This window comes from Xiphophorus couchianus, chromosome 17, assembly GCF_001444195.1.
Source record: "Xiphophorus couchianus chromosome 17, X_couchianus-1.0, whole genome shotgun sequence".
NCBI classification, from domain to species: domain Eukaryota; kingdom Metazoa; phylum Chordata; class Actinopteri; order Cyprinodontiformes; family Poeciliidae; genus Xiphophorus; species Xiphophorus couchianus.
Genome location: NC_040244.1, coordinates 11,842,690 through 11,867,235, shown reverse-complemented (window position 1 = coordinate 11,867,235; position 24,546 = coordinate 11,842,690). Strand labels below are relative to the sequence as shown.

Genomic DNA, 24,546 nt, shown 5'->3' with positions numbered 1-24,546 from the left:
ATTGGACAAATCGCCTAAAAAACAGTTTTTACCCGATGGCAATCATGGCACTAAATTCAAAGGCATAAGAACTTCTGCTCTTGACACCACTTTGTTATAAATGTAAATTCTGTTGCGACACCTCCAGGCGCTGCAACCATCTTCTGATGTCTATTTATTTCTCATTTTGTACTATTCATTTCTTTATCTTTGTATATTACGTATATACACATAACCTGCATCTTAACTCGAGTCGAGCAAATCTCAATGTCGTTGTAATCTGTTGATGAGAATGACAAATAAATCCTATCTTATCTTATTAAAGCATTTTCCTGTCATTTTGCAGCATTTATTTCCTGTCCCATTCTCTAAATGTTGCATCACAGTCAGTCTTTTGTTATTGCATTTTCTGTTTATTACCTTTTCATGGTTTTCATACTGAAATTTCATATTTACACTCATAACACTCAAACCATACTGACCTATTTAAATGTTTTTCACAAAAAAACGTGTTTTATTTTTGGTGAAAATAAAGCACATTTATATGGCGTCTATGAACTCCTTATGTCTGCTGTTGCTCCTGTTTTAAATATTCCTGGTTATTTGATTTGGATAGTCAGAGACTTTAGCTGTTGGTAGGTATTGCTGTTGCAATTTTGGGTCAGGTGCACAAAATACACATTATGCTAAGAGGAAAATAACCCTTTTATATAAATATTTTAGAGACAATAGCACACAGGATGTTTTATGTCACTGCGCAACATATTCCTTTGTGATACTTAATTTTAGTTCTGTTTGGGCTTCTCCAAAAGTCAGCATTTCAACCTTTTCCCAATACAAGCAAGAATGTATTATAAAAATGGTTCTCACGCTTTTTCCTCTTTTTGGTTTTACACAAATTCCATTTGACAGTAGTTGTAAAACTGTTACTTCAAGGCTTGGAAAAAGAAAGGACCAGGATCTTGCTCTTCTGAATTTTATTGCAGTTGAAGGAAACATCATCGCCACCTACTGGTGCACTACTAATATTACACAATTTTTGACTAGAGTCTCATTTAAATTCTACATTATAAACCATGGAGGTTTTTTTTTTTTTTAAAAAGTGGATTTAAAAAAAATATCCAGAGAAAAGTAGGGGTCGGATTTATATTTTTACATGAGTCTGTTTGTTAAACAGTTGATAAAAGTTTATTTGCGTTTGAAAGACATTCAGAGCATAACAGAAGAACTAAAATACATACAAACACACATTTTTGACAATAATAATAATAATAATAAAAAAAATCAAATTCATCGATATAGTACACTGAGAAGATAGTGAAAGTTTTCCTGGTTTTGAACCTCATCCAAAATATTTCACTATAGAACAAGCCATGTCATTGGCCTGTTTTGGAAGTAAATCATTTGAACTGTTATTGAAATGCTGACCAGTCCCTGCAAATCCAACTACATAGCCTGCGGTCTGCAGAGATTCTTAGCCTGTTGATTCATAGAGATCTGTCGACATTGGTCATGTTTGTAACTGGCACTTCCTCCAGCCTACGGCCTGCTCTTTTGTGACGAGAACAATCCCTCCTTATGCTCTTCACTGAGCTCATCCGTTCATTTATCTGTCTGTCTCTATCTCCCTCACTTTCCCTCGCTGGTCCTGTCCTGTCTCTTGCTCCCGGTTTCTGACACATACAGCACAAGAGCACTCACACTCTTGAGAGTCATGCTCTCATGACTGAAATTGATTGACTCTGAAACTGAGGCATTAAAAACCTCCCAGCACACTCGCAGTGGCTGAGGAGCAGCAATAGTTCACTGTGCAACGGCTTCGAAGCACAATGACCGGATTCAAAGGCCCTCTGGCCATGGCTATCTGCCATCTGGTCAGATCTTTGATTCATAAAGTCGGACATTTGTCGAACTACTCAGAGTGTTGTTTGTGACTAGTAGGTTCCAAAATTTGTGACAGATAACAGATCACAACAATGTCAACAACAAGTACAAGAGAGGCATCAGTTCTTTTAGGATTCTTTTTACACAACTTTTGTAGGAATGGACTTTTTCTCATAAACTCCTTAAAAGATTTCAAAAGAAGTCAGTACAAGAGCAGTTTGGAGTTCATGTTTGATTGTATAGAAATGAAAGGACAATAACTTTGACAACTCACTTCATGAGTGTTGTTCCCTTTCGAAACAACAAGGTTCTCTCTGAACTGTGGAGTATTGTACTGATGTGAAGCCCCAGTGACTCAACCCCACCTTGAATGGCATTAAAGTGGCTTTTAACTTCGCAGAACAGAACAGCTAAAGAGCTGTGATTCACCAGTCAAAACAAGATCATGTTTTTTTTTTTTTTTACTTTGGCAGCCAGTTTCAGAGAGGATAACTCTTGTGTCGACTCAAGAGCTGGGGGAACCAAGAGCTGGGGGAACTTTGCCAACGCACCTTCCCTTTACACCAGCTCCAGTTCCTCTGGCGCTCGAGCAGGAAAAGTGACAGACCACACAAATTTTTCTATGCTTCATCACGCTTCATCCGCTCTCATGTTCAGAGATTGCCTCCCCCGTTGGCTGGCTGTCATCGGCGTGGGTGAGCGTTTGAAGTGGGATGGAGATAGACACAGTTGGGATCAGGTCAGGAGATGCAGTTTGGCCATTTGAAGTGTTGCACGCTGTTGAGTTCCTCCCAGACTTAACCTACAGGGGGGGAAAAAAAAGAAGAAGTAGAAATCAGTACTAAAAAACAAACAGCAAATAAACACCAGCTGGTGTTTGCAGCTGGTGTCATAAAAGTGGCCATGAGGGCGTGCTGTGGTTAGCGCGACCCACGTTCAGAATCAACGTGGCCTCGACGAGGCTGTCACGGGTGACTCTCGGACCCGATGATGCTTACCGCATGTCTTTCCCCTTCTCCGTTCCCCTTCCCCATCAGCCTACTTTGAAAAAGGCTACTTTGACAAAGAGACCCCTTGTGGGGTGATAAAAAAAACAATTAGAAAAAAAAAAGAAAAAAAAAGTGGCCATGACATTACCACAGCTGCAAATACTATCTAAATATTTTATGAGTTGCAGTCAAATTTACAAGCCTTGTCTTCTTGGAAATGCTCTCTGAAATATGGACAGACAATCTCACAGGGCTAGACTGACCAAAGGAGAGATACAAACACATAAAAATCAATTTAGCTTCCAGAATTTCCTCTGAAAGGAAGCCTTCTGTGTTCAAAAGCCAATTAACCACTTATGTGGTTCAGGCTTAAACAATCTACTGTTTGTAACTTGGACTCAATTTATCCAGGAAGTTGGGAGTCAAATCTGAGAATTATCACACACTTAACATAACCATGTTCCAGGTCAAAGGAGCTCGCCAACATATTGTTCTTTAAAACTGTAGCCATATGTAGACAAAAGACGGTTGAGTAAGGATGAGTATAATCTCAGTTATTATTGCAGTTCCCACCTTTTACTCACAGTTTTAATGTACAGTAATAGTATAGTAAAAATTTAACACACCATCTAGCTGCAAAAATTGAAATCTTGCTACTTTCTTTCCATGTATTCAACTAACTGTCCAAATGTCTTCTCTTTTCTCATATGGCTGGTGCACACGGCACTGAGAATGGAATGAAATTACAGTGGACTCCTGCCTGTTTGTGGATCAGTGTTCACAAATTCATCGTTTTGCACATTTTTCTAAGAGTGTTTCTGAAGGATTCTCAAGTATGCACGGGTTTACGCTGCTCGCAGGTGGTTTTCTACTCGAAACGTCTGAACTGATATATTTAGTATATGTGCATTCATTACATACTCAGTCTTAATTGTATCTACAAAGTAAGAACAGTGGTCTAAACTTGGATACGAAAATGACTCATCTGAAAATTGTTCAAGTTGGAAAACAGGGAACGGTTTTGCGAATTATTGTGAGACTAGCAAAACAAGACTACAACAATAGTAATTTTATGTATTCAAACAGTAAAGGAACATGTTCACAAATAAATATTGTTCAACATAATGCTTCTCTAGGATTTATATGCAAAGCTATTTTAATGAGTCCAAACTGGGGCCGCTGGGTGACCTCCAGCTTTCCCATCCGAATTTCAACATAAGGGCGCTTTCTGTCTCTCGCTTTCTGTCTCTCGCTTTCTGTCTCTCAGTATCTGTCTCTCAAGGCTCCAGCACATGGCATGCATTTGTTTTATACCGCTAGCATATGACATCATTAATTGACTGTTGCTAGTGAAAAGAATAGCTAAATAAATTGAACTCCAGGAGAAGACATTTGCTTAAAGGAACATGTGGTAGACATTTCTAACAATGTCTATCACATCAACACTTTATCATACCAACATTGGCAGGATATTTTGTTATTGAGCCAACACATTTTTTAAATACTGAAAAGTTTTATCAAAAAATGTAAATATATATCATGATAGTGCCTAGAGAGACAGTAAATGTCTCACGTTTGTCATTTTTCTCAACGCATCGCTAGCAATTGTTAGCATTTAGGTAGCATTCACTCACTCACAGTCATTTCCCTCCAAAAAGTGGTCACATTGTTTGAAAAGCATTTTGAAACAGACTGAAGTCATTTAAAGAGAGTTATCGTCTTAGGCCAGTTTAGGTGAACATAGTGGCAACATAATATGAGTTAAATCTGAAAATTTACACGCTAATAACATCTTAAGCATCTTAGGGGGACATTTCCAACTGTATTCCATGACTATATGAGTGAATGTAATGTAACAATTATTCATAAACTTGAAAGCATTTTAAAATCTTTCTTGATAAAAACCTTCCAAACTCATTTGGACCATTTGTTGTGGTGGGTTTAACTCCTAAGTGACCAAAAGTTTTTTGGGGTTTTTTCAGTTCTCATTTCTATTTCCCACTTGTAGTTTAACACAACACGAGTTACACTTATTGTCCCCTTCCTATTTCTATCATCACAAAGGATTGCAAGGTGAAATTCTAAGGTCTTACCTGCCAGACTATCAGCACAATACAGGCTGTGAAGGGGATTAGCACCAAGAGCAAAGAGCTGCTCTTTAACCATCTGTATTTGCGACTCTCCTCCTGACCTTCTGCAAGAAGAGAATAATTGCAGCTGTAATTGAATATGCTTACACATACGAAATGAGATAGTGGACAGGCACGACGTCGCACTTTTTGTATGACATTAAATCTATAAGTGTTATCTAATTCTTCTCCTTTGCGGCTTCGAGGCATCCGTCTGAATAAAACTGCCAGACGCAAATAAATGGCGTACCTGCTGTTTGCGGATGATTAAGGCATGGCTGTGGCTTGCAAGAGAAACTCAATGTTCCTTGAGTGGCCGCACGCAAGAGGTCTTGGATGTAGTCAAAGTAAAGTCCAGAGAGTAAGCTCTTCTCTCGATAGTGACACTGGAAGACCTGCATTGCTGTTTCCTGGGGGGGGGGGGGGGGGGTCAGTCAACAATCATCCTGGAATAATTCACTTATGCAATTTAACGTGCAAAACAGTCACATAATCTTCCTGCGGTGCCTCCCTCAGAGCTACAGTTGTTTGCAATGTTCTGTTTTTGTTTTGTTTTTCTATCTGTAACCTAATAAGTAAAATATTATGTGTGCACTCAAGAAAAGAGCACACCTCGAGTGAAGCTGCCTGTTACCCACCAGCTCTTCATGGTCAAAGGTGAGGCGTAAACTCTTCAGCATCGTGACAAAGACGTTGACGTCGTCTCTGTTTGATGACATGTCACCGAACATGCTGGCCAGCTTTTCAAGACTTCGCTCCAAAGGATAGATGTTTAAAACCACCCAGCACGTGCCAGCCTGCGATCCAGGTAGACAAATAAAAAACTTTTTTTTTTAGTCCATATGAAATCCATCATTCCTTATCCAACTGTCTCGCTGCATCTCATCGATGTGTTGTACATACCACCTCTCTGGGAATGTAACCAACAGGAATCTCATAATCAGAGGGGATATTCTGCTTCTGTAGGGGGAAAGGAGAGGCAGAACAGAGCAGCATCCGGGTCAGAAACAAAACACATACCGCAGTCGGACAAATGATGCCGTCAATATGAGGATTGTAATCTCACCAACACAGACAGCTTGCTCACATCATCAGTTATTGGCGTTCCAAATTTCCCAGAGCAGAGATGCAAACTTGAAAACAGACCCAAGAGGACACAAGTTGTGCTGATGATCTAAAGCCAAGACATAAATATTAAACAATAATTTGGTTTTACTTGTTGACCATTAGCATGCTTTTAGATTATAGTTATACAAAAAAAAAAAAAAAAACCTGAAGATGACCTCTCTGAGGGGAATGAAGGTATTTTATTGGCCGATATGGCTTTTTACCATTTCATCAAGGACTATGAACACAGCGGAGGCTCTCTGACAGTTTTGTGATTTTTATTGAAGTTTCCACTGGGTAGTGAAGGAGCACCTCCCTGTATTTTGCACAGTGAGAAAAAAGAAAGTATATCTGTAGAAGTTGATTTAGTCTGCACTAATGTAAAGAGCTACTGATGATTTCTTTTTTTAGGAGAAATTTAATCTACATTTGAACTCTGTAGTTCTAAAATCTAAAATACTTTGATCAAACCTGACCTAAATTATTCTCCAATTATAGAAAAGATTCTTTACGGCTAGTAGACAGACCTTTCTACTGATAAATATCCCCCAACTCATTTGACATATTATCATCTAATTGGTAACATGTTATTAATTTTTCTATATATATATATATATATATTTTTTTTTTGCTATAGAATTAGTAATGCCAGCTTACTTGCTTGATCTATTGCCTCATTTTGTGTCATTAATGTGAATCAGACCTGTATTTTCTGTAGTTTACTGATAAAAACGTAGTATTTTATACATTTTTGCAGTGGATATTCCAGTGGACAGCATCTTTAAACCACAGGAAGCCTTTACTCTATTTAAGAAATCACAAAGGGTGTTTGTTTGGGATTTTAGCACCAGAAAGTGTGAAGATGTAAATATTGAAATGGCTCAAACCTGGACTGAATCATCCTTTTTTAATCCCACGCTCATTCTTCTTCTTTTTTTTTTTTTTTTTTTTTTACAGTTTTTTTTATTTAATGTCTTTCTTTAAAAAAAACTGTTGACGGACTGGTCAAATACGTAAACAAAAATAAAGCATTATTATGAAAATATTACATGGATATCACGCTTTGTCTATCCTCCAAAAGTTTTACATTTATATTTAAACAAAAAAGATTTAAAATGTCAATATTTCACACTAATTGACATTTTCCTCTATTTTGTTGTTAGTGGACTGAACAGCGATAGGCAATGAATGCAACAGATGAATTAAGACGTTATAATAACATCTTAAATTTTATTTTTTAAATTGATTTCCAGAAACAAACAAAAAAAGTTAACTGCAGCTCTAAGTCAACGCTTTTGGTTTTGGTGCTAAAAAACTTTTTTTTTTATTTTCTCAAAACTCATTAGATTTTTTAATCCTTTCACTTTGCAACCCCTTTTCTTTCAGCACAATCTGGAGCCACGACCAGGAAGCCCTTAGAACAGTAAATCATCTTTTAAAGGAGCATTTTTCATTATTTGCCATTTTTCACAAAAGAATCTATAAGCTTTCAGTTACAGTAGGGAAATATTTATTACATTGATTTATCTGTTCTGTTTTTTAAAAAAGGTGTCAGTTTCTGCAAAACTAAAAATGCTACATTTCTGTTTTTGTCATTTTGAGCCTCAAAAATGATCAGCAGCTGAAACAGCAGAATGAGAAAAAATTGTATTTTATTTTTTTTTAACCAAGCACCAGCAGAATGTCAGACAATGCGTTAAATATCATGCAAAAGTTTAAAGAATTGACTTACTTTCTTCCTCATATGGAGCAAGGTTCCTCAGATCAACCTCTTAAAATTCAGCCTTTTCCATTTGCAGAAAGAACTCGGAGCTCTGTGCATGTTTGCATGTGTGTCGATGATGTCCAAATGAGTAGTGAAACCCAAGGATGGGCCAGCAGTCTGCTCTCGCATCAGACAAACTGGTGGGGTCTTTTTTGACGTGGTGGAGAGGCCGCCTACAAGCTGAGTCATTATGTCACGCTCTGACGCTGTCTGAGACTTTTCCATAAACTCCCACGTATCAATTTGGTCATCGGGAGAAGTGGGTGCTTGTTCTCCTGCGAGGATATTTCACTTGCAATATGTCAGGGTTATTCCCCAAGCTGTTGTTTGTAAAAAAAGTGAGAACAGGACGATGGGGAGCAATTAAGACGTTCAGCCGTGTTATTTCTTGCTTTATTTAATCGTGTATACTTATTAAGATTTTGTTTGTTTATTAAATTTTGATCCACGGTAGAAATCCTGACTCCTGTGTCTCGGCGTGCACGTGCAAATGTTTTGCAATGCAATCCGGCTCATGGTTCCTCCTGATAAGTGGACCCATGTACAAGCCATTATCCATAATTGATTTCCATTACCAAATCAATAGCTGTCACAAGGGAGAGATTCAGGAAATGAGGAAAAGCAAATGATTTAGAAAACCAAGCTCTTCATTTCCTGAGGACGGCACACTTTGTCTGCTTGTCCTCTAGTCGAGGTTTTCTCAGGAGCACAGTAGTTTCATTTACACTCCAAAGACTCGAATGCCAGGTGAATTATTCATTCATTCATTCATTCATTCATTCATTAATCTCCGTGGTAGACTGGCAGTGTCTCTACTAATGGATTTAGTCATGGAATATGCTATCAGTCAGCAGGAGTGTGTAAAGGTTTTTAAGGGTAACAAGCTGAAACACTAACTTTTGCTGGAGGTTGGTGCAGTCAGGTGTTGCAGGAAGTCAGAACACCTGACTTCAAACTTGCCTTAAGTTTGAAGTCATGAAAATGGCTCAATACGTCTGCATTGGTTGTGGAAATTAGTTGCTACTAAGATTTTTTTTTTCCAGTGTAGAACAGATGGCAACCATATTTATCCCAATACAACCTCAAACTGCTGATCAGACCTCTTTGACTTGGTTGGGAATCTACATGGATTCTAAGATTTAGTCGGATGAGGAGTCATCATGAGGAACTGACAGGTATTCAAATGAATCACAAGTCGACTTCGGCTAAAGTGAGAGCAGCTTCACATTAGAAAGATGATAAATGATTTCTACCATTTTCCTAAAACAACTGCTATAAATATCGAGGAACTTCTCCAGTAACCTCAATAACTAATCAGTTTAATAATGATTTCGAAGTTTATTGAGGCCGTTTTCACATTCAACCATTGCAAAGGTGTAATCTTTCCCCTGAATAAAAGACAGCTAGCTTCTAATGATTGCTACATTAATAATCAGTGCTGAAATGTGAGTTTAAGCATGGCTTATCCACCAACTTTCCTTAAAAAAATGCCGCAAGCTATACTAGCGAACCCAAAAGAAGACAAAGATTGCTAAGTAGTTCAAGGGTTTCATTACAAATGTTGTTTTTGGGTGAAGTTGAGGGTCTTTGAATGGATATTTGTGGCTGTTGAAGGTTTCCTGAGTGCTGTAAGGAGGTCCAAAGAAAGCTGCAGCAGCAGCAGATTCCAGGAATTTTTCCCATGGTGGAAATCTATAGATGGAAGAGGACATGTTAGATAAATTCACTTAGAGAGATAACTTCTAATTGCTCAGAAGGAGTCAGCACTAACTGTGGAACTGCTGTAGAGCTTCAAGATTACACTTAGCTGCAGAGGGAAAAGAAAAAAGAAAAAAAAACTGTGTTGTTGTTTAATTAATCAGCTATATTAGTCCTGCTTGTACGACTTTATTATATTCTGAGCTAAAAAAAAAAAAAAAAAAAAGTGAAAGAAGAAGCGCAGATTTCCCCCCCCCCCGCCAACAACAGATCCGTTGTGTTCGGCGTATAAAGTTTGGCATCACTGCACAAACTTGTCATGTGGGTTTCATCCACATGTCAGCGAAATGATTCGATTTGAACGTCGGCAGCTTCAGCTGCTGGAGAAGTGAAAGAAACGACAGACGGCACACTCTGAGCTTAGTCATGACGGTTAAAGTAGGCCACTTCTAATAATAACACAGACCACCGAGGACCCTGCAAAACAAAAACATGGAGGCAACACGCTAGAGAAATCAAGGACACGTACTCACACCAACAGGTGAGGGACGGATACTGCTAAATAACATAAAGCAAGACTTCGTTTTTATATACGGCTGTGTGACACTAACATGTTTGCATTCGACACTCATGTGTTGGTAGTGATACAGTTACCCTTTAACATGCTGCATTCCCAAAGCTAGGCAGACTAACGCAAACTACAGGGATACGTGAGCTCAAAATATTTTTTTATTTGTACAAACTCTCTTTCTTATCACATTTCCTCACTATATAGAAATGGAGGACCTTGAGGAGGAAGGCGTTAATGAAGAGCTGATTGAGTTTGCCATTCTGGAGAGCATTCAAGATGCCTTCAGGCTGCGGTGTTCAGCGCCAGCACACTGGTATGAAAAATCCAAACGTGCACGAAAAGTCGGGTCTGGGGCTACACTCCGTGATGAATGTTTTGGGGAAAAGTAAACTGTTGAAGGTAACCTGCGTTCGTTTCGCCAGGAAACAGCCAAACAGTGAAAACTTTATGAAGATAATGACGGCGATAGATGGAGGTAAAGCGATACACGCATGTAGATATGAGTAATAATGTGCAACAAATGGCCCTAGATGTTTTCCAGGTTTTGCATATTTACATTCCAAATTGTCATTCTCAACTTTATTCATCTCTGAACTTTGACTTTGCCAATTCGTACACTGTGATTTTAGCCTCCTATTAACTTGAAAAGCTTCCCTGTGCCCACTAAAGAAAGGCCTTCCCTCAGCCCCTCCTCCATTCCAGTCACAATCTGCATTCCATGATATGTTAATCTGATATTTAACACTCTTTAAAACTGTATCTCTGTAGGTGATGTAGCTGCACTGCAGGTGCTGTCGTGCTGCGCGTCTGCCTTCGGAGAGAGCGACAGCAGGGGCTGGCTTCCTCTGCATGCAGCAGCTGCTCTGCCAAAGACAGAAATGCTGCATGTGGTGCTGCAGGGTAAGAGAGCGCTGAGGGACTCAGCTCAGCGTTAGATCCTCATATCTAAGCTGTATTTATTTGTCACCCTTGCAGTAATGGCATCCATGGACGCGACACTAGAAGAGCAGACGAAGGACGGGGACACGGCGTTGACGCTGGCAGCAGAAGCTAACCAAGTGGAAAACATCAAGCTGCTGCTGCGGCACGGAGCCTCGCCGCACAACACAAACAGCAGGAATGAATCTCCTCTGCTCCTCGGTAGCACAATCACACCGCTACCCAGAAAAGACGCACACTCACCTCACAGGTGGCCTGAAATGTTGAGCCAGTGTGGTGGAGTCTGACCCAATAATACATCTATCAGGGGTCTCAAACTCCAGTCCTCGAGGGCCGGTGTCCTGCAGTTTTAGATGTGCCACAGGTACAAAACACTGGAATAAAATGGCTTAATTTCCTCCTCCTTGTGTAGATCAGTTCTCTAGAGCCTTGCTAATGACCTTATTATTTTATTCAGGTGTGGTGCAGCAGAGACGCATCTAAAAGTTGCAGGACAGTGGCCCTCCAGGACTGGAGTTTGACACCTGTGCTCCAAAGTCTTGGACAGATTTCCACTGCATGGTCTTGGCCAGGTTTTTGAGGGAATTTAAGCAAAAATTGTACATTTTTAGGGAATGCCTAATTTAAGGGAGTCGTAACCTAAATATAAAATTCACCCATGTCCCTATATTTACTATATGAGCACTGACCGACCTAAAAAAAAAAAGAAGAGGTTTTTAGGTAGTGTTGAGATGACGTCCTTCCTGATTCTGTCAAATTATATCACTCTGACCACTATTTACTGCAGACAAACTCACTACTCACACACCACAGCATAACAACAACCTTCAACTGTTCCTTTTACATGTCAAATACAAATTTGTCAAATTTATTTGTTAAGATAGTCTATCATTTACAGTCACCAAAGTTCATGTTTCACCATCATTATCATTAATTCGCTGCGTCTTTAGCGGTTTTGTGAAAAAGAAACATTTGCTAAGATGCTTTTTTACTCACATACTTTCCACGTTTCGCAGCAGTGAGACAGAGTTCATATGACGGCGTTCATTCCCTCATCCTGGGCGGGGCCTTCGTGGAGCAGGTGTGTCTCACGAAGTGGACAGCGACTCATGAAGCTGCAAAGGTGGGAGGTGTTTTAAAGCTGCCATTAAAACTTTTCTGTAAAGTCAATCAAACTCACTTTGAGTATAGTTGATCAAGTTTACAAGACATCAAATCAAGATCAGGTTTACCACTAGCTTAGCTATTAAGTTGTAAAGCACTTTCTTCAAGATAAAATCTGCCCTTGTAAAAAACAAGTTTCTATGCCTATGATGACATCACATAAGGCAACTGATTAATTTTTTGAGTTGGCCCACTGTTTTCTCAGTGGGCTTTAAAACAAATTCTATTATCTGAAAATGTGAAAAATCGTACTTCGTTGCTTAGCAGGATTCTTCTTGTCGGTGCACATAGTTGACAGGTATTTTGTTCACCTAAATACAAAGAAAGAACCACAGACAACGTTTATGAGTTTTCGACCAAACTTCTGCAGAAGGAGAAGCCGCTTCTTCAAGCAGTTCACCATGTGTTCTAAAACTCTGCAGTAGAGCTTGACTTTTATTAACAAGAGCAAGGGCGCTGGTACTGATCAGATTAGGAGCCCACAGGAACTAGATTCTAAACACAGACAGTTTTACGACTAAGGAATCTCTACGAAGGGGGACACAGAATCTAAACTGACTCAGTTTTACATCTAAGGATTACCTCAGAAGACCATCTATAAAAAACATGTTTAAGGTTAAAGAAAGGGTAGCTATGTCTCGCACACTTTAACAAATTCCTCCTCTCTTGGGTATTAATACTAAAATATGCTTGAAATTCCGTGAAAGAGGTGTACGGAGCCTCGTGCCAGAAGCCCATTAAAATGCTGTCTGCATCGTTTTAAACTGTGTGATTGTGAGCGTGAGTGGGAATAAAAATAGCAATAGGTATTTTGCTCCATATAACACAGTAGGAGTGTAACAGGTAAACTTTCTATGGATGCAAACTCGACTAAAAACCCACCTGTTTAGGATTGTATTTGAAACGTAATCAATTACAAATTTATTGATGGAACCTGACTTAATGTCGTGTTTTGATTGTTGATTCTATGTTGCATTGTGTTTCTGTGTTTGATATGATGTAAAGCACTTTGAAATGCCTTGCTGCTGAAATGTGCTATACAAATAAAATTTGATTGATTGATTGATTGATTAAACCTTTAAATGAAAAGCAAACTGGTAACTATTTATGTAAGAATGATAACAAAACATAATAATTCTAACAATAGTAAACAATACTTTCTGTATAATTTCCCCCTAAAACAGCTTACTTCCCCATCTTGTTTTTCAGGTGGGATGTCCAGCTATTCTGATGCTGCTGCTTCGCCACGGAGCCCAGGTCACCGTCAGAGACGGTCATGGTGTGACCGCTATGGGAATTGCAGCGGAGCACGGCCGGACCGAAGCCCTAGAAATACTTATACAGCACGGTAAAACATTTAAAACACAACCACTTACCTATTTAATCATCCCCTTTTCTGGCGCATGTAATCTGACCCTGCCTAATTTCCCAACGAATCCCTCTGTTTTTGTACTTCCTCTGCCCTCCACTAGGGGGAGATGTGAACGCCCGGGCCAGCAATGGGGACACGGTCGTGTACGACGCGTCCGGGTCGGGGAACCTGGACTGTGTCAAGCTCCTTCTGCAGCACGGAGCCAACCCAAACGTGGCCAGCTACGCCTGTCAGCTGCCCATCCACAGGGCTGCGTATGAAGGACACACGCTGTGAGCTGCGGCCCGGTTTTTGAGAAAACATGAAGCGTCATTCTGATGCCTTAGAGGTGGAATTATTCTCAGCTCGTAGCATTTCAGCAGCAGATTCAGTTCTCGGAATAAAGAAATTGCTCTGCATTAAATAAAATTACTCACCCCCATTTTGTTTGCATCACAACAAGCAAACAATAGCGTGAACGTTCTCCACAAAGAGTCCTTTGTTTGTCACAGTTTCTCGGCTCAGTTCCTAAAATACACTGTAACTCAAACCACAGATTAATGACCGCTCTCTCTGTCCTGTTTGGTCTTTTTCACTCTGTTGATTCCTCTCTTTTTCCTGCCTCCCCCCCCCCCCCCCCCTTCTGCAGAGTCCTAAGAACTCTGATCCCTGTCACCACAAAGAGAGCGATCCGTCTCTCAGGCCAGAGCCCGGTCCACTCTGCTGCTGATGGGGGTCAGACTGAATGTCTCGAGCTCCTCATCCAGAATGGTTTTGACATCAACACACAGCTAGATAAACACATCTCCGGTAGGAGCGACTGTATAAGTGTATGTCTGCGCCACCACTTTTATCAAAAACGCGGTTGCTCGAGAATCCATACATCTGGCCTTTTTCATCCATCCATAAAAAAAATCTTGAAAGTGCGTTTAATTTCTCATGCCTTTCACAATTACGCAACTGCCTTGTGTTGGCCTATATCACATAAAAGCCCCCAAAATAAAATCCAGTAAAGTTTGAGGTTGCTTACATGAAATAAAAAAATGTTGCTTTCACTTTTAAGCAAGTTAATCACGTGCACCCCAAACATGTGGAATGTGTTTCTGCAAGAAATACTCCAATAAACTGCTCAAAATGGTTTTCTTATACATCTACAAATAAATTTGCATAGCAAACAAATGATACAACCTGTTTTTTCAATATCAGTTTTTCTTGCAAACTGTAAGATTTTAGATTCTGTTAATGGGTTTAATGACTTAACAACTTACACAATCGGTGAAGGGCTCACTCGCGCAACATTTCCTGGCAACACAGCTATTTGCAGAACTTGGAGCGCCTCAGAATAAGAATGAATGCTGGTCCGAAATACTTAAGATTTTCAGTTTTTCGTCATAAGCGCTCATTCTCCACTGGGCTCGCCACAAAGTGCTTTTAAATCTCTGGGTTGTGTGCCGGTTTCTTGAGTCTTCATGCTACTGCTCTAAAACGGTTTCTTCCTCCCACCTTACTTAACGAATCGCCACCTGAAGAACTAAAACTTTAACTTGAAACCTGATCACTGTGTTGTTCTCGGGCAGCTATTGTGCTATGCATCAATGTTCAACTTTTTCACATATTTCACTTTGACCAAGAAAATGAATACAATTATATTGAACTACAAATTTGAACACTACTAAAAAGAGAAAAAAAAATCTGAACATGACGAAAGATGCTTTTTAACCTGTAGTGTTTAATGTATGGAATCACATGCTCTGCTATTTGTAGTAAAAAAAACAAAATGCTAAGTTTACACTCACAATTTAGATTTTCATCTACTTCTTGGAACTAACTTGCTGACCTTTTTCAATCTTACAGAGAACTATGGCGACCTGAGGAAGACTCCTCTGTACTTTGCCGTCTCCAACGGCGACGTGACCGGTGCTGAGATCTTGCTGAAAGCTGGAGCAAGAACAGACCTGGACCCTCTGCGATGCATCTTGGTAGCTGTTCGGGCAGAGAGGTCTGCAGGAGGCAGTTAGCGTGATTTTGTCTGACGTGTAATTAACGCAGATTGCCCTAAAAACGATCCGCCGTGTCTAGGTATGAGTTGGTGAAGCTGCTGCTGTCCTACGGAGCCGAGGTGAACTGTTATTTCAGAGTGATCAACAACACTGCGTTCCCCACTGCGCTCTACTACTGCCTCAGAGACCACGACATGCTGCGATTGCTGCTCAACAGCGGCTATCAGGCTCACAAGCGCGTACCTTCAAAACTCAATTTAAACCTAACTTTGAACGACAATATTTACATTTTTAAATATTTTACTTCCTGTAGATGCTTTCAGTGCTTCCACAATGAGAGTGAAGACTTGGACAGTACCTGGACTGACCTCCACAACCAGGCCTACAAGATTTACTGTCAGCCTAATGTCATTCCAGTGAGAACTGACACACCTGCATTCCTTCCCCCTCCGCTTGCTGCATAATGAAGAGAGTGCGAGTTAACGCTAAAGGAAATTCCTGATCTTTGCTCTTTCAGTTCTGCGAGTTCGTGTCCGTGTCGTGGCTCGCCCATCTGGCAGGCAGCGTCGTAAGGATTCTTCTTGACTACGTCAGCCACATCAGCATCTGTACCAAACTGAAGCGCATCCTGGAGAGGACTCCTGAGTGGGAGGAGATTTCCGCCGTGCTGGGTGAGACCGTAAACACGTGATGCTGATTTTAGTTCCTGGCCAACTGGAGACTAATTAACTCTGTCTCTCCTCCAGGAGAACCTCGCCCCCTGCAGCACTTGTGCCGACTCGTGATCAGGGGCAGAATGAACATCAGGATGCTGAACGACCCGGAGGCCATGGACGCTGCTCCTTTTCCTCCCAGACTGATCGGCTACCTGACCTACAGGGCGGACGACCCGTACGGCGGACTCTAGTGGCAACAAGATTCGATTTGCAGTGACTAGCTAGGAATTTTGTAAATGTGTGCATTTTGTGCAGTTTTCTTCTTTTTTTTTTTTTCAAAACTCCACAGTTTTTACCTAAATCTACACGTTCCTGTATTTATACTGTTTATAACATTGTTGTAAAAGTTGCTAAAGTAGAACCAGAACAGAGGGAAAATGCATGCATGAGAAATAAAATAAGCGATATCTGGTAAATCTGCAAATCAGTAATCAAGTGACTGCAAAGCTATTAGCCAGACAATATAGTGAAGCAGATGAAACAAACTGCAGAAAAGGGCAACAGAAATTGAGACAAATCTGCAGAGGCAGAGGTAAATCAGGAGATAGAAAACAGCTGTGGGAAAGAGGAAACTGGAAAACCGAGGGAATGTGAATAAGCACTGGGACTGATGGAAGCTACAAATAAAGGAATAACATCCATTAGGAGAATCAGAACGTTTTGGTTGCATGTATTTCCAAACAATAACTTAGCTAATTACTGTTTTAATCTAGAGGTACTCAAACAATAAAAGAAAAAATCTTGGCTTGGATAACCCTGATGCGTTAGCCAGAAATACTACTGGATGCTCCGGATGCTTCGGCCGTCTTAAACCTCCAGTTCTCAGGTTTCCTGCATACCTGCAAACCTGAAGAGGAATCCAGAACCAGCTCGTTCCAGTGGTTTACAAGAACCTTAGAAATGGTTTTGTAAACGTTTAACAAATGTCAGAAACTTAGCTTCTCGCCTCTTGTTGAATTTTTCTAGGCCAGGTGATTAATGCTCTGCTTTCTGAGATCTTTTAACCTGTTTCATGTTGCCAAACAGATTATACTTAGATTATTATTTTTTTCTTTTCTCGTTTGACTAGTGAGACTGAACCAGAAAATTTGACTGATCACAGTTGACTCATGATTGAACAAGCAAAGTATTTAGTTTTTCAAATAGGATCTGGTTGGTTTGGTTAGTTTGTCTGAAACCTTGATTTAATATTAATTTTTTTTTAAATCTTTGAAATAAGAAAATGTGTTCAATTATCCGAAACATGACAAAAAAGCTAAACCAAAAGAAATCTGTAAACACAAACACTTTTTCACAGCACTGTACTTCCTTAGACTTAATACCACAGAACGAAGAGTATTTGCCTTTTGAACATGTTCGATGCTCACAGTTGCTAATAATGCTCAAGTGTTTGACATGTACACTTTTGAACAGTGACTCCCAAATAAAGCAAAATGAAACAATGGATGGATGGATGGATGGAAACATTTAATCTTTTTAAGGAGTAATCCACCGAAACGCGTCGGATTAATTAAACACATCTCCTTTTCGTTCTGCTTTTTCGATGACGCTCAGCCTTTTTTTGGCCATGAACAAAAGCCATTCAGGTCCCAGTGGCTGAGCGCTACAATGACAGACCACGGAGCCTCTGAGCTCACAGGCTTTTTGTAGCTCTGCCTATCTGGGTAGCGACTCCCAAAAAAAGACGCTGCATCATGGGGCCTACTCGCTGGTACGTTCCCTCTTAAAGCCTAAACAACAGCTGGCGAGATTAGAAAAGGAGAGGACACGGACACACACACACACACACACACGAACACACCCACATGTGCGCACCCTCACATAAAGTCGGTAGGCCAGGAGGAATCCAGTTCAGACTGGAGCAGGAGGGATACGTTTTGACTGGTCACATTGTACGGCATGAATCGACTGTTTTTTTAATCTAACTTTGCAGAGATCTTTATAGATCTCAAGCCTTTTGGTGGACCTTATGTTTTAATTGGCTTTCTTTATCAACACGCTTTTGTTTTGGGAGCACAATTAACACTCTGACCGTTTAATACTTGCTGGTCAGTGCTTCTCAGGCTTTGGCCATGAGTTTTTTCGGGTATCGCCGAGAGCTGAGCAAGTACGAAGATGTCGACGAGGACGAGCTCTTGGCGTCGCTCAGCCCGGAGGAGTTGGCCGAGTTGGAAAAGGAGCTGGTCGACATCGACCCTGACGCCAACGTGCCCATTGGACTCAGACAGAGAGACCAGACAGACAAAACCCCAACGGGTACTTTCAGCAGAGAAGCCCTCATGAAGTACTGGGAGAACGAGACCCGTAAACTTTTGGAAAATGAGATAGCAGGAGGGAGCCCCAAACTGGTAAGAGGAAGAAATGTACAGAAAAGTGATTTTGTTTATGCCACCTTAGAGATTTGCTTGATTTGGACTATTATGTCATCATTCCTGGGCTGACTTGTGCTGAAATGCAATTCAGCAATGAAGAAGCCTCAGAATGAAACTGCAGTTTGCACATGTACTCAAATATAAAAAGGGACATTTCAGGATATCAGCCAGGAGGTTAAGGCTTTTTTTTTTGCAAATCAATCTTAAAATCAGGGGTCTGCAATTTTTCTTAAATCTATTTTTCTTCTCATTACTTATCTATCTATTACATGTTTTACTACACAAATATCAACATCCCATAGAATTAAATTAAACCGTCCTTTTGTAACCAGTTCTTTAAAAAAAAAAAATGTCAGCACATTCCCCATACAGTCGTATTAGATAAATAAAAAGACAATGTTGAAAAGTTTACTTATTTCAATAAACCTGGCTCAGTTCCTCAAGGAGGAATGTGAGAAAATTCCTGCAAACTAATGTGAGAATCTTGTGCAAAGATACCAAAACACTGAATACAGTGAAACATTTGCGAGTTGCAACCAATTTTTCCCCCCCCTCTGTACCATAAGAGCTGTGCTTGTTGAACCTAAAGATCATTTGTATTCATATCTGCAGTCTACCACTCCTGGTATTTAATGACGTTCTCAAAACACAGGATGAAGAACAAGAAGACGAGTGTCTGACAGAGGAAAGCAGTGAAGAGGAGGAAGAAAAGAACGACGAGAGTGAAAAGGAAAGCAAACGGCCAGTAAATTCAAAGGGGGAAGATCACAAAGAGGAAGACAGTGATGATGAAGAAGAAGAGGAAGAAAGTGAGGAAGAGGAGCCTGTAACAGAAGAAGACGACGATGACGCTGAAACGGATGAAGACACACAAGACGATGTGGCAAAACCTGAACCCTTGGGAGACTCGGTGCATGCGGTCAAACCGACACTACTGAGGCCTCAGAAGGTGGAGCCTGTGAGGCTGACTCCGCCCCCTCCACCAGTGGACCTAATCACCAGTGGGAACCCTACAGTTGTTGAGGATGCGCTGCAACGAGTTCTCAGTGACGACTCCGAACTCACTGAGGTGAATCTGAACAACATTGATGACATCACACAGGTAACGACGTGTTTTGTTTGTCTAGTTTTTCCTCAGTTGAGCGTATCAGCCCTTTCCATGCAAATGTTTCGAAACATCCCTAGTTTCCATTTTCTTTGTTTCCAAGGAGATAGAAACTTTATCATATAAAACAAAACTTTTTGTGTGTTTTAAAAAAAAGATTCTTTAAAAGTGTTGTTTTGAATTCCAACTAATAAAAGAGATGCTCAGAGGGTATCTTGTAGCTGAAAGATGACCAATTTCTTTTAGTTCTTTAAACATAACATTGTTGAAAATATATTAGTTTTATATCTTAAAACTTAGTTATCTCTGGCAATGTGAAATAACAGACAAGCATGTATTTATTATGAATAACAAAACAATTTTTTTCTCTCTTCATTGCCTGATTTATTGTCATAAATTTCAATCTAATAAGCCCAGATTGAAGTCGGATCAAAACATCTTTTCATAAACCATTTCAGTTTGGTAGGGAAAGTCTTTCGGCTCCTTTCAATCATCTTTCAAAGTCGACTGGTTGACCAAACAATAACAAAATTAATCAGACACTAAACTTTCACTCTTTAAATTGCTGAGCAACCTTAAAGGTAACCGTGGGTTTAGGATTTTCTGTTTCTTCCTAATCCCTTTTGCAGGAAACTCTAATTCGATTTGCCGAAGCACTAAGAGCTAACACCCACGTGCGAGTCTTCAGTCTTGCGAACACGCGGGCCGATGACCACGTCGCTCTGGCCATCGCTAAGATGCTGAAGGAGAACGCATCCATCACCAGTCTGAACATCGAGTCCAACTACGTGAGCGGGAAGGGAGTGACGGCGTTGATCCAAGCACTTCCAGGCAACAACACCCTGACCGAGCTCCGCTTTCACAACCAGAGGCACATGTGTGGAGGACAGGTTGGTTTCAGTCCAGGTCAGCGAATCCCCAGTTACCATTACAGTCAATGTGAATTACTGCAATGACCTGCTGCAGGTGGAAATGGAGATGGTGAAGATTCTGAGGGAAAACCACACTTTGATCAAGCTTGGCTACCAGTTCAACCTCCCCGGTCCCAGGATGAGCATGACTGGGATACTGACCAGGAACCAGGACCGTCAGAGGCAAAGACGGCTGCAGGAGCAACGGCAACAGCAACAAGGAGGGCAAGATGGAGCTGTGAACCCCAGAACCTCTGCGCTGGTAATGAATTTGCTTCAAACTGTTCAAATCACTTGGATAGTTTGATTCATTAAACATTTCGATCCCATTTCAGCCAATGACTTACAACACAATCAGCTCTCACTGGTTCATTCGGTTCAATTCAAATTATATAATACACACTAACAATAACATGAATACTGGCACAAAATGTCTGGAGTAGTTTTTTTTCCATTAGTAGATTATCACATCAGATTAAAATCTAGTTGGATCAAATGTCCATCAGTGTCTCTCTCTGAAACTTTTCTGTTCGACTTAAACCTGTGAGAAAGGTTTGGAAAAGAGAAATACAAGTAAAGTGATGTGATAAGGAGAAACATGTTGACATGTTAGATTCAGAAAATCCAAATTTCCTCTCTGTGCTCTGGATCTTTCACCACCTCTCAGTGACCCGGAGCGAAGCTTTTACTGCTTCACTTCTTAGCTCACAAACAACTGTTCAAACCGGCCCATGGGCTCAGTGGAAGAGATTTTATCTGCCTCAGATTGTTGGAAATTTCCCCCCTCTTGGATAACTCCAAAGCCATATTGGACTCAATTCACTTAAGCTAAATTGCGTCGTAAATGTTTTGACCAAGGCCTTTTCTACAGTCTTGATTAGAGGAATGAAATTTGTCCAAAACGTCAGACACCTGAGGGTGTGTGTCGCTGCCTTTAATAAGATATTCCTCAAATTCTTACCTGTTAACTGGTTTCCATCTTCAATTCGGTTTTCATTATTTGTGCATTTTCTTTTCTAAAGAGAGGAACGCCCAGTTCGTCGCCCTACACTTCACCCAGAGCCTCACCTTGGTCCTCACCCAAACTAACGGCTAAAAAACAGACTCCGCCGCCTCCTCCTCCACCTCCACCTCCGCCCCCACCTCCTCCGCTGCCTCCTCCTCCTCTGCTCCTCCCACCGCAACAGGAGAAGAAGAGGCCCACGCGGATGATCGCGGAGGTCATCAAGGCCCACGAGGCGGGCAGCAAGAAGGTCACCAAAGCCAAAGGGAAGAAGGGCAAGAAGAGCAAGGCGAAGGAGACGAAAGGGGAGACGGGCTGCATCCTGAAGGAGCTCAAGAACGCCCTGAGGCCCATGTCGGCCGAGAGGAGGGCGGAGGAGGGCGGCAGCAGGCCATCCACGCCGATGAGGTCCGCCCACGATCAGCTAATGGAGTCCATCCGCAGCAGCAGCCTCAGGACCCTCAGACGGGTGAGAGAGAGTAGGGGAATCATGAGAAAGACACAACTTCCTCATTTGGGGGGGATTCGGTTGTGAAAAACAGGAGCGGGCAAACTCTCTGAAAGGCAAACTGCACAAGCAGTTTAATTTAGACGAGGATGACACAAAGTCAGTGGTGTGTGAGTCATCCTGGTGGCTGATGTGGTCTGATCTGTCTCTGGACAGCAGTAGGTGGGCAAAAGAGGCTGTTTGCCACCAGCGTGCTCTGGGATGAGCACATCGCTTTCACAGACAGTGCAGGAGAGAGAACACTGACAATGATAAAGTCAGTCAGCCAGCATTTTTTAAAATTTTTATTTTATCCTGAAGTGGATGATATGCTGACGTCCGTAATAGAGGAATGGAAAAGATAGATGGCAGGGCAAATAATGAAACTAAAAGCCCATATTATTCAGAATTTCCCCTATTTTCATATATCAGTAAGTGGAGATTTGAGTGTTGGCCTTTCCTGCAGCTGGAGCACAGCTTGTTACATTGTTGTGGAAAATCATCTGTGCCCTCAGATAATGGGGTCTCTGGCTGTAGCTGGCAGATTCCATCCACTCAGCGCCGGTATTTATAGAAACTGTTCTGTGGAGCTTCGATAACAACAGACTTGACGCTTTGTCGCATTAGCATGCCTGAAAACAGTCCAGGCTGCTGCTGTTTGGTCCTTTTTGCTGCTCTTCGTCTCATTCTTGTCCTCTAACATAATCTGTGATTTTCCAGGTGGAAGTTCCACATCATCTACGATAAGGAACGAAGACATCGGCCCTGCGGGATCTTGGTGGCGACGATGGAAGAGGAGACAAATTGGATTTCTTTCTCGGAGAAAATGGGAAGGTGTACTGGAAATTTGCACTCAAAATCCTGAACTATTTTTTGATATTTAAAGATACTGTCCCCCCCATCCGCTTTTGCAAAAAATAATTCCTACTTGTTTCAGGTCATCAAACAAATTTTAATATCAAACACATGCAACCTGAGTAAATACAGAATGCAGTTTCCAAATAATAAAATAAAAAGCTATTCAAAGCAGGTGAAATTCATTTATTCCAAATTGTCTTCAGATTTTGACACATTAGCAAACTTCAGTTTGTTAGAAGAATTTTCTAACTATAAGAGTCAGCATTTGCAAGGTAAGCAGCTGTCAAGGGCCTCCACACCACCAGGGGGCCCCAAGAGCAATAAACTAGCATTATATTAAAAAAAATATTTAAAAATAACATTGAATAATGCAAACTAAGTGCTATTGCTATGTTATTTTTGTAGATAATAATGATTACTCTCTTCCTGTTGATGGCTGCTGCCACTGTTGGGGAAATATAAGAAATTAAATTTAGTGTTTATCAGTTGATGTTACTTTCAAATAGTTAAAATAAGATGTCACACTTAAATACCACTCTGCATTTTAAAATCCAAGTGATTTTTTTTAGCATTTGTTACTCCTGTAAGTTTGAAATCAATAGTCATAATAGTACTAGTATAATGTACGCTAACAACAAATGATGCTAATGATAGCAGGTATGTTACACACATAGAGTAGCTTAGGAGTTATAAATCATCTGGTGTTGAAATGTGGGTATGGGGGCTGCTTAGGGCCCCAAAAAGGCTTGGACCGGCACCGGTGACAAATCAATTTGAACTTTTTAAAGTTTTTTTTCCCCCCTCAACCAATTTTATTCCAGTTTTGAAAGCAGCATTTTGTATCTACTCTGGCTATTTTAGTCTGATGATCTTAATCATTAAAGTGTGACAAAAAAAAGAAGAATGTCTTGCTTTAGCATCCTCCCACGGTAGAAAGTGACATGCGTTTTTCTTATTCTTGTTTACTGACATTTTCTAAATGTCTATTTTCATGTAAGACTGTAAATATGGTGTCTGTGTTTTTTTTGGTTGAAATATGTGTTCGTTTCTAAATATATCCATTCACTTACTTGCAGCTCTCGTGTCGTCTTTGGTTACTGGGTGAGTTTTATTCAAGGTGGCAAAAAGGGGGACGAGCTGTCACAAAGACGTATATGCGGATCATTTCTTAAAAAAATAAATGTATTTGCATTTTTTCAGCCTGAGTGAGTCAGCCTGCTGGCGAGGAGCCGCTGATGCACACAACCCCTCAGAGACGTTGACAACACACCCACTCGTGTGAGCGCGCTCTCTCTGAACAAGTTGCAAAACAGAACAAGTGAAGTGAAATAATAATAAAATTTTTAAAAAACACTCACTCTGACATCAGCGATGACGCCAATATTCCCAGCAGCAACTAGTGAGCAGTGAGTTTATAATTCTTTTTCTTAAAAGACGATGGGTGGAAACAGTGAAACACACGCGTACAGGCAAATGTGTTCATTTTTAACTTTCACTCGGCTTAAGCAATAAGGTCCA

At 40.7% G+C, this 24,546-nt stretch overlaps 3 protein-coding genes across 6 annotated transcripts; 2 read left to right on the top strand and 1 right to left on the bottom strand.

Moving 5' to 3' along the window:
• Positions 1-1,142: 1,142 nt before the first annotated feature.
• On the bottom strand, positions 1,143-12,143 carry LOC114160677 (uncharacterized). Of its 2 annotated transcripts, XM_028043364.1 has the most exons (9): positions 12,058-12,143; positions 7,821-9,545; positions 6,313-6,404; positions 6,048-6,155; positions 5,885-5,941; positions 5,620-5,778; positions 5,232-5,391; positions 4,946-5,046; positions 1,143-2,665 (listed from the first exon to the last, which is right to left on the bottom strand). In XM_028043364.1, the coding sequence occupies exons 3-9, from the start codon at positions 6,313-6,315 to the stop codon at positions 2,501-2,503; spliced, it is 753 nt and encodes a 250-aa protein (XP_027899165.1). In that variant the 5' UTR covers positions 6,316-6,404; positions 7,821-9,545; positions 12,058-12,143; the 3' UTR covers positions 1,143-2,500. The 2 variants fall into 2 exon arrangements, with proteins under 2 accessions (XP_027899165.1, XP_027899164.1); XM_028043363.1 differs by lacking the exon at positions 6,313-6,404.
• asb15b (ankyrin repeat and SOCS box containing 15b) lies at positions 9,813-17,749 on the top strand. Of its 3 annotated transcripts, XM_028043353.1 has the most exons (14): positions 9,815-10,092; positions 10,327-10,435; positions 10,545-10,597; positions 10,891-11,022; positions 11,098-11,262; positions 12,078-12,184; positions 13,435-13,573; positions 13,698-13,869; positions 14,226-14,386; positions 15,431-15,575; positions 15,656-15,811; positions 15,890-15,992; positions 16,094-16,247; positions 16,323-17,749. In XM_028043353.1, the coding sequence occupies exons 2-14, from the start codon at positions 10,329-10,331 to the stop codon at positions 16,481-16,483; spliced, it is 1,755 nt and encodes a 584-aa protein (XP_027899154.1). In that variant the 5' UTR covers positions 9,815-10,092; positions 10,327-10,328; the 3' UTR covers positions 16,484-17,749. The 3 variants fall into 3 exon arrangements, with proteins under 3 accessions (XP_027899156.1, XP_027899154.1, XP_027899155.1); XM_028043355.1 differs by lacking the exon at positions 16,323-17,749 and having other exon boundaries at positions 9,813-10,092; positions 15,890-16,048; positions 16,137-16,251; XM_028043354.1 differs by lacking the exon at positions 10,545-10,597.
• Positions 17,750-18,088: 339 nt separating this feature from the next.
• On the top strand, positions 18,089-24,103 carry lmod2b (leiomodin 2 (cardiac) b). Its single transcript, XM_028043356.1, has 6 exons — positions 18,089-18,640; positions 19,317-19,766; positions 20,399-20,659; positions 20,736-20,942; positions 21,703-22,152; positions 22,891-24,103. The coding sequence occupies exons 1-6, from the start codon at positions 18,365-18,367 to the stop codon at positions 22,915-22,917; spliced, it is 1,671 nt and encodes a 556-aa protein (XP_027899157.1). The 5' UTR covers positions 18,089-18,364; the 3' UTR covers positions 22,918-24,103.
• Positions 24,104-24,546: the final 443 nt, after the last annotated feature.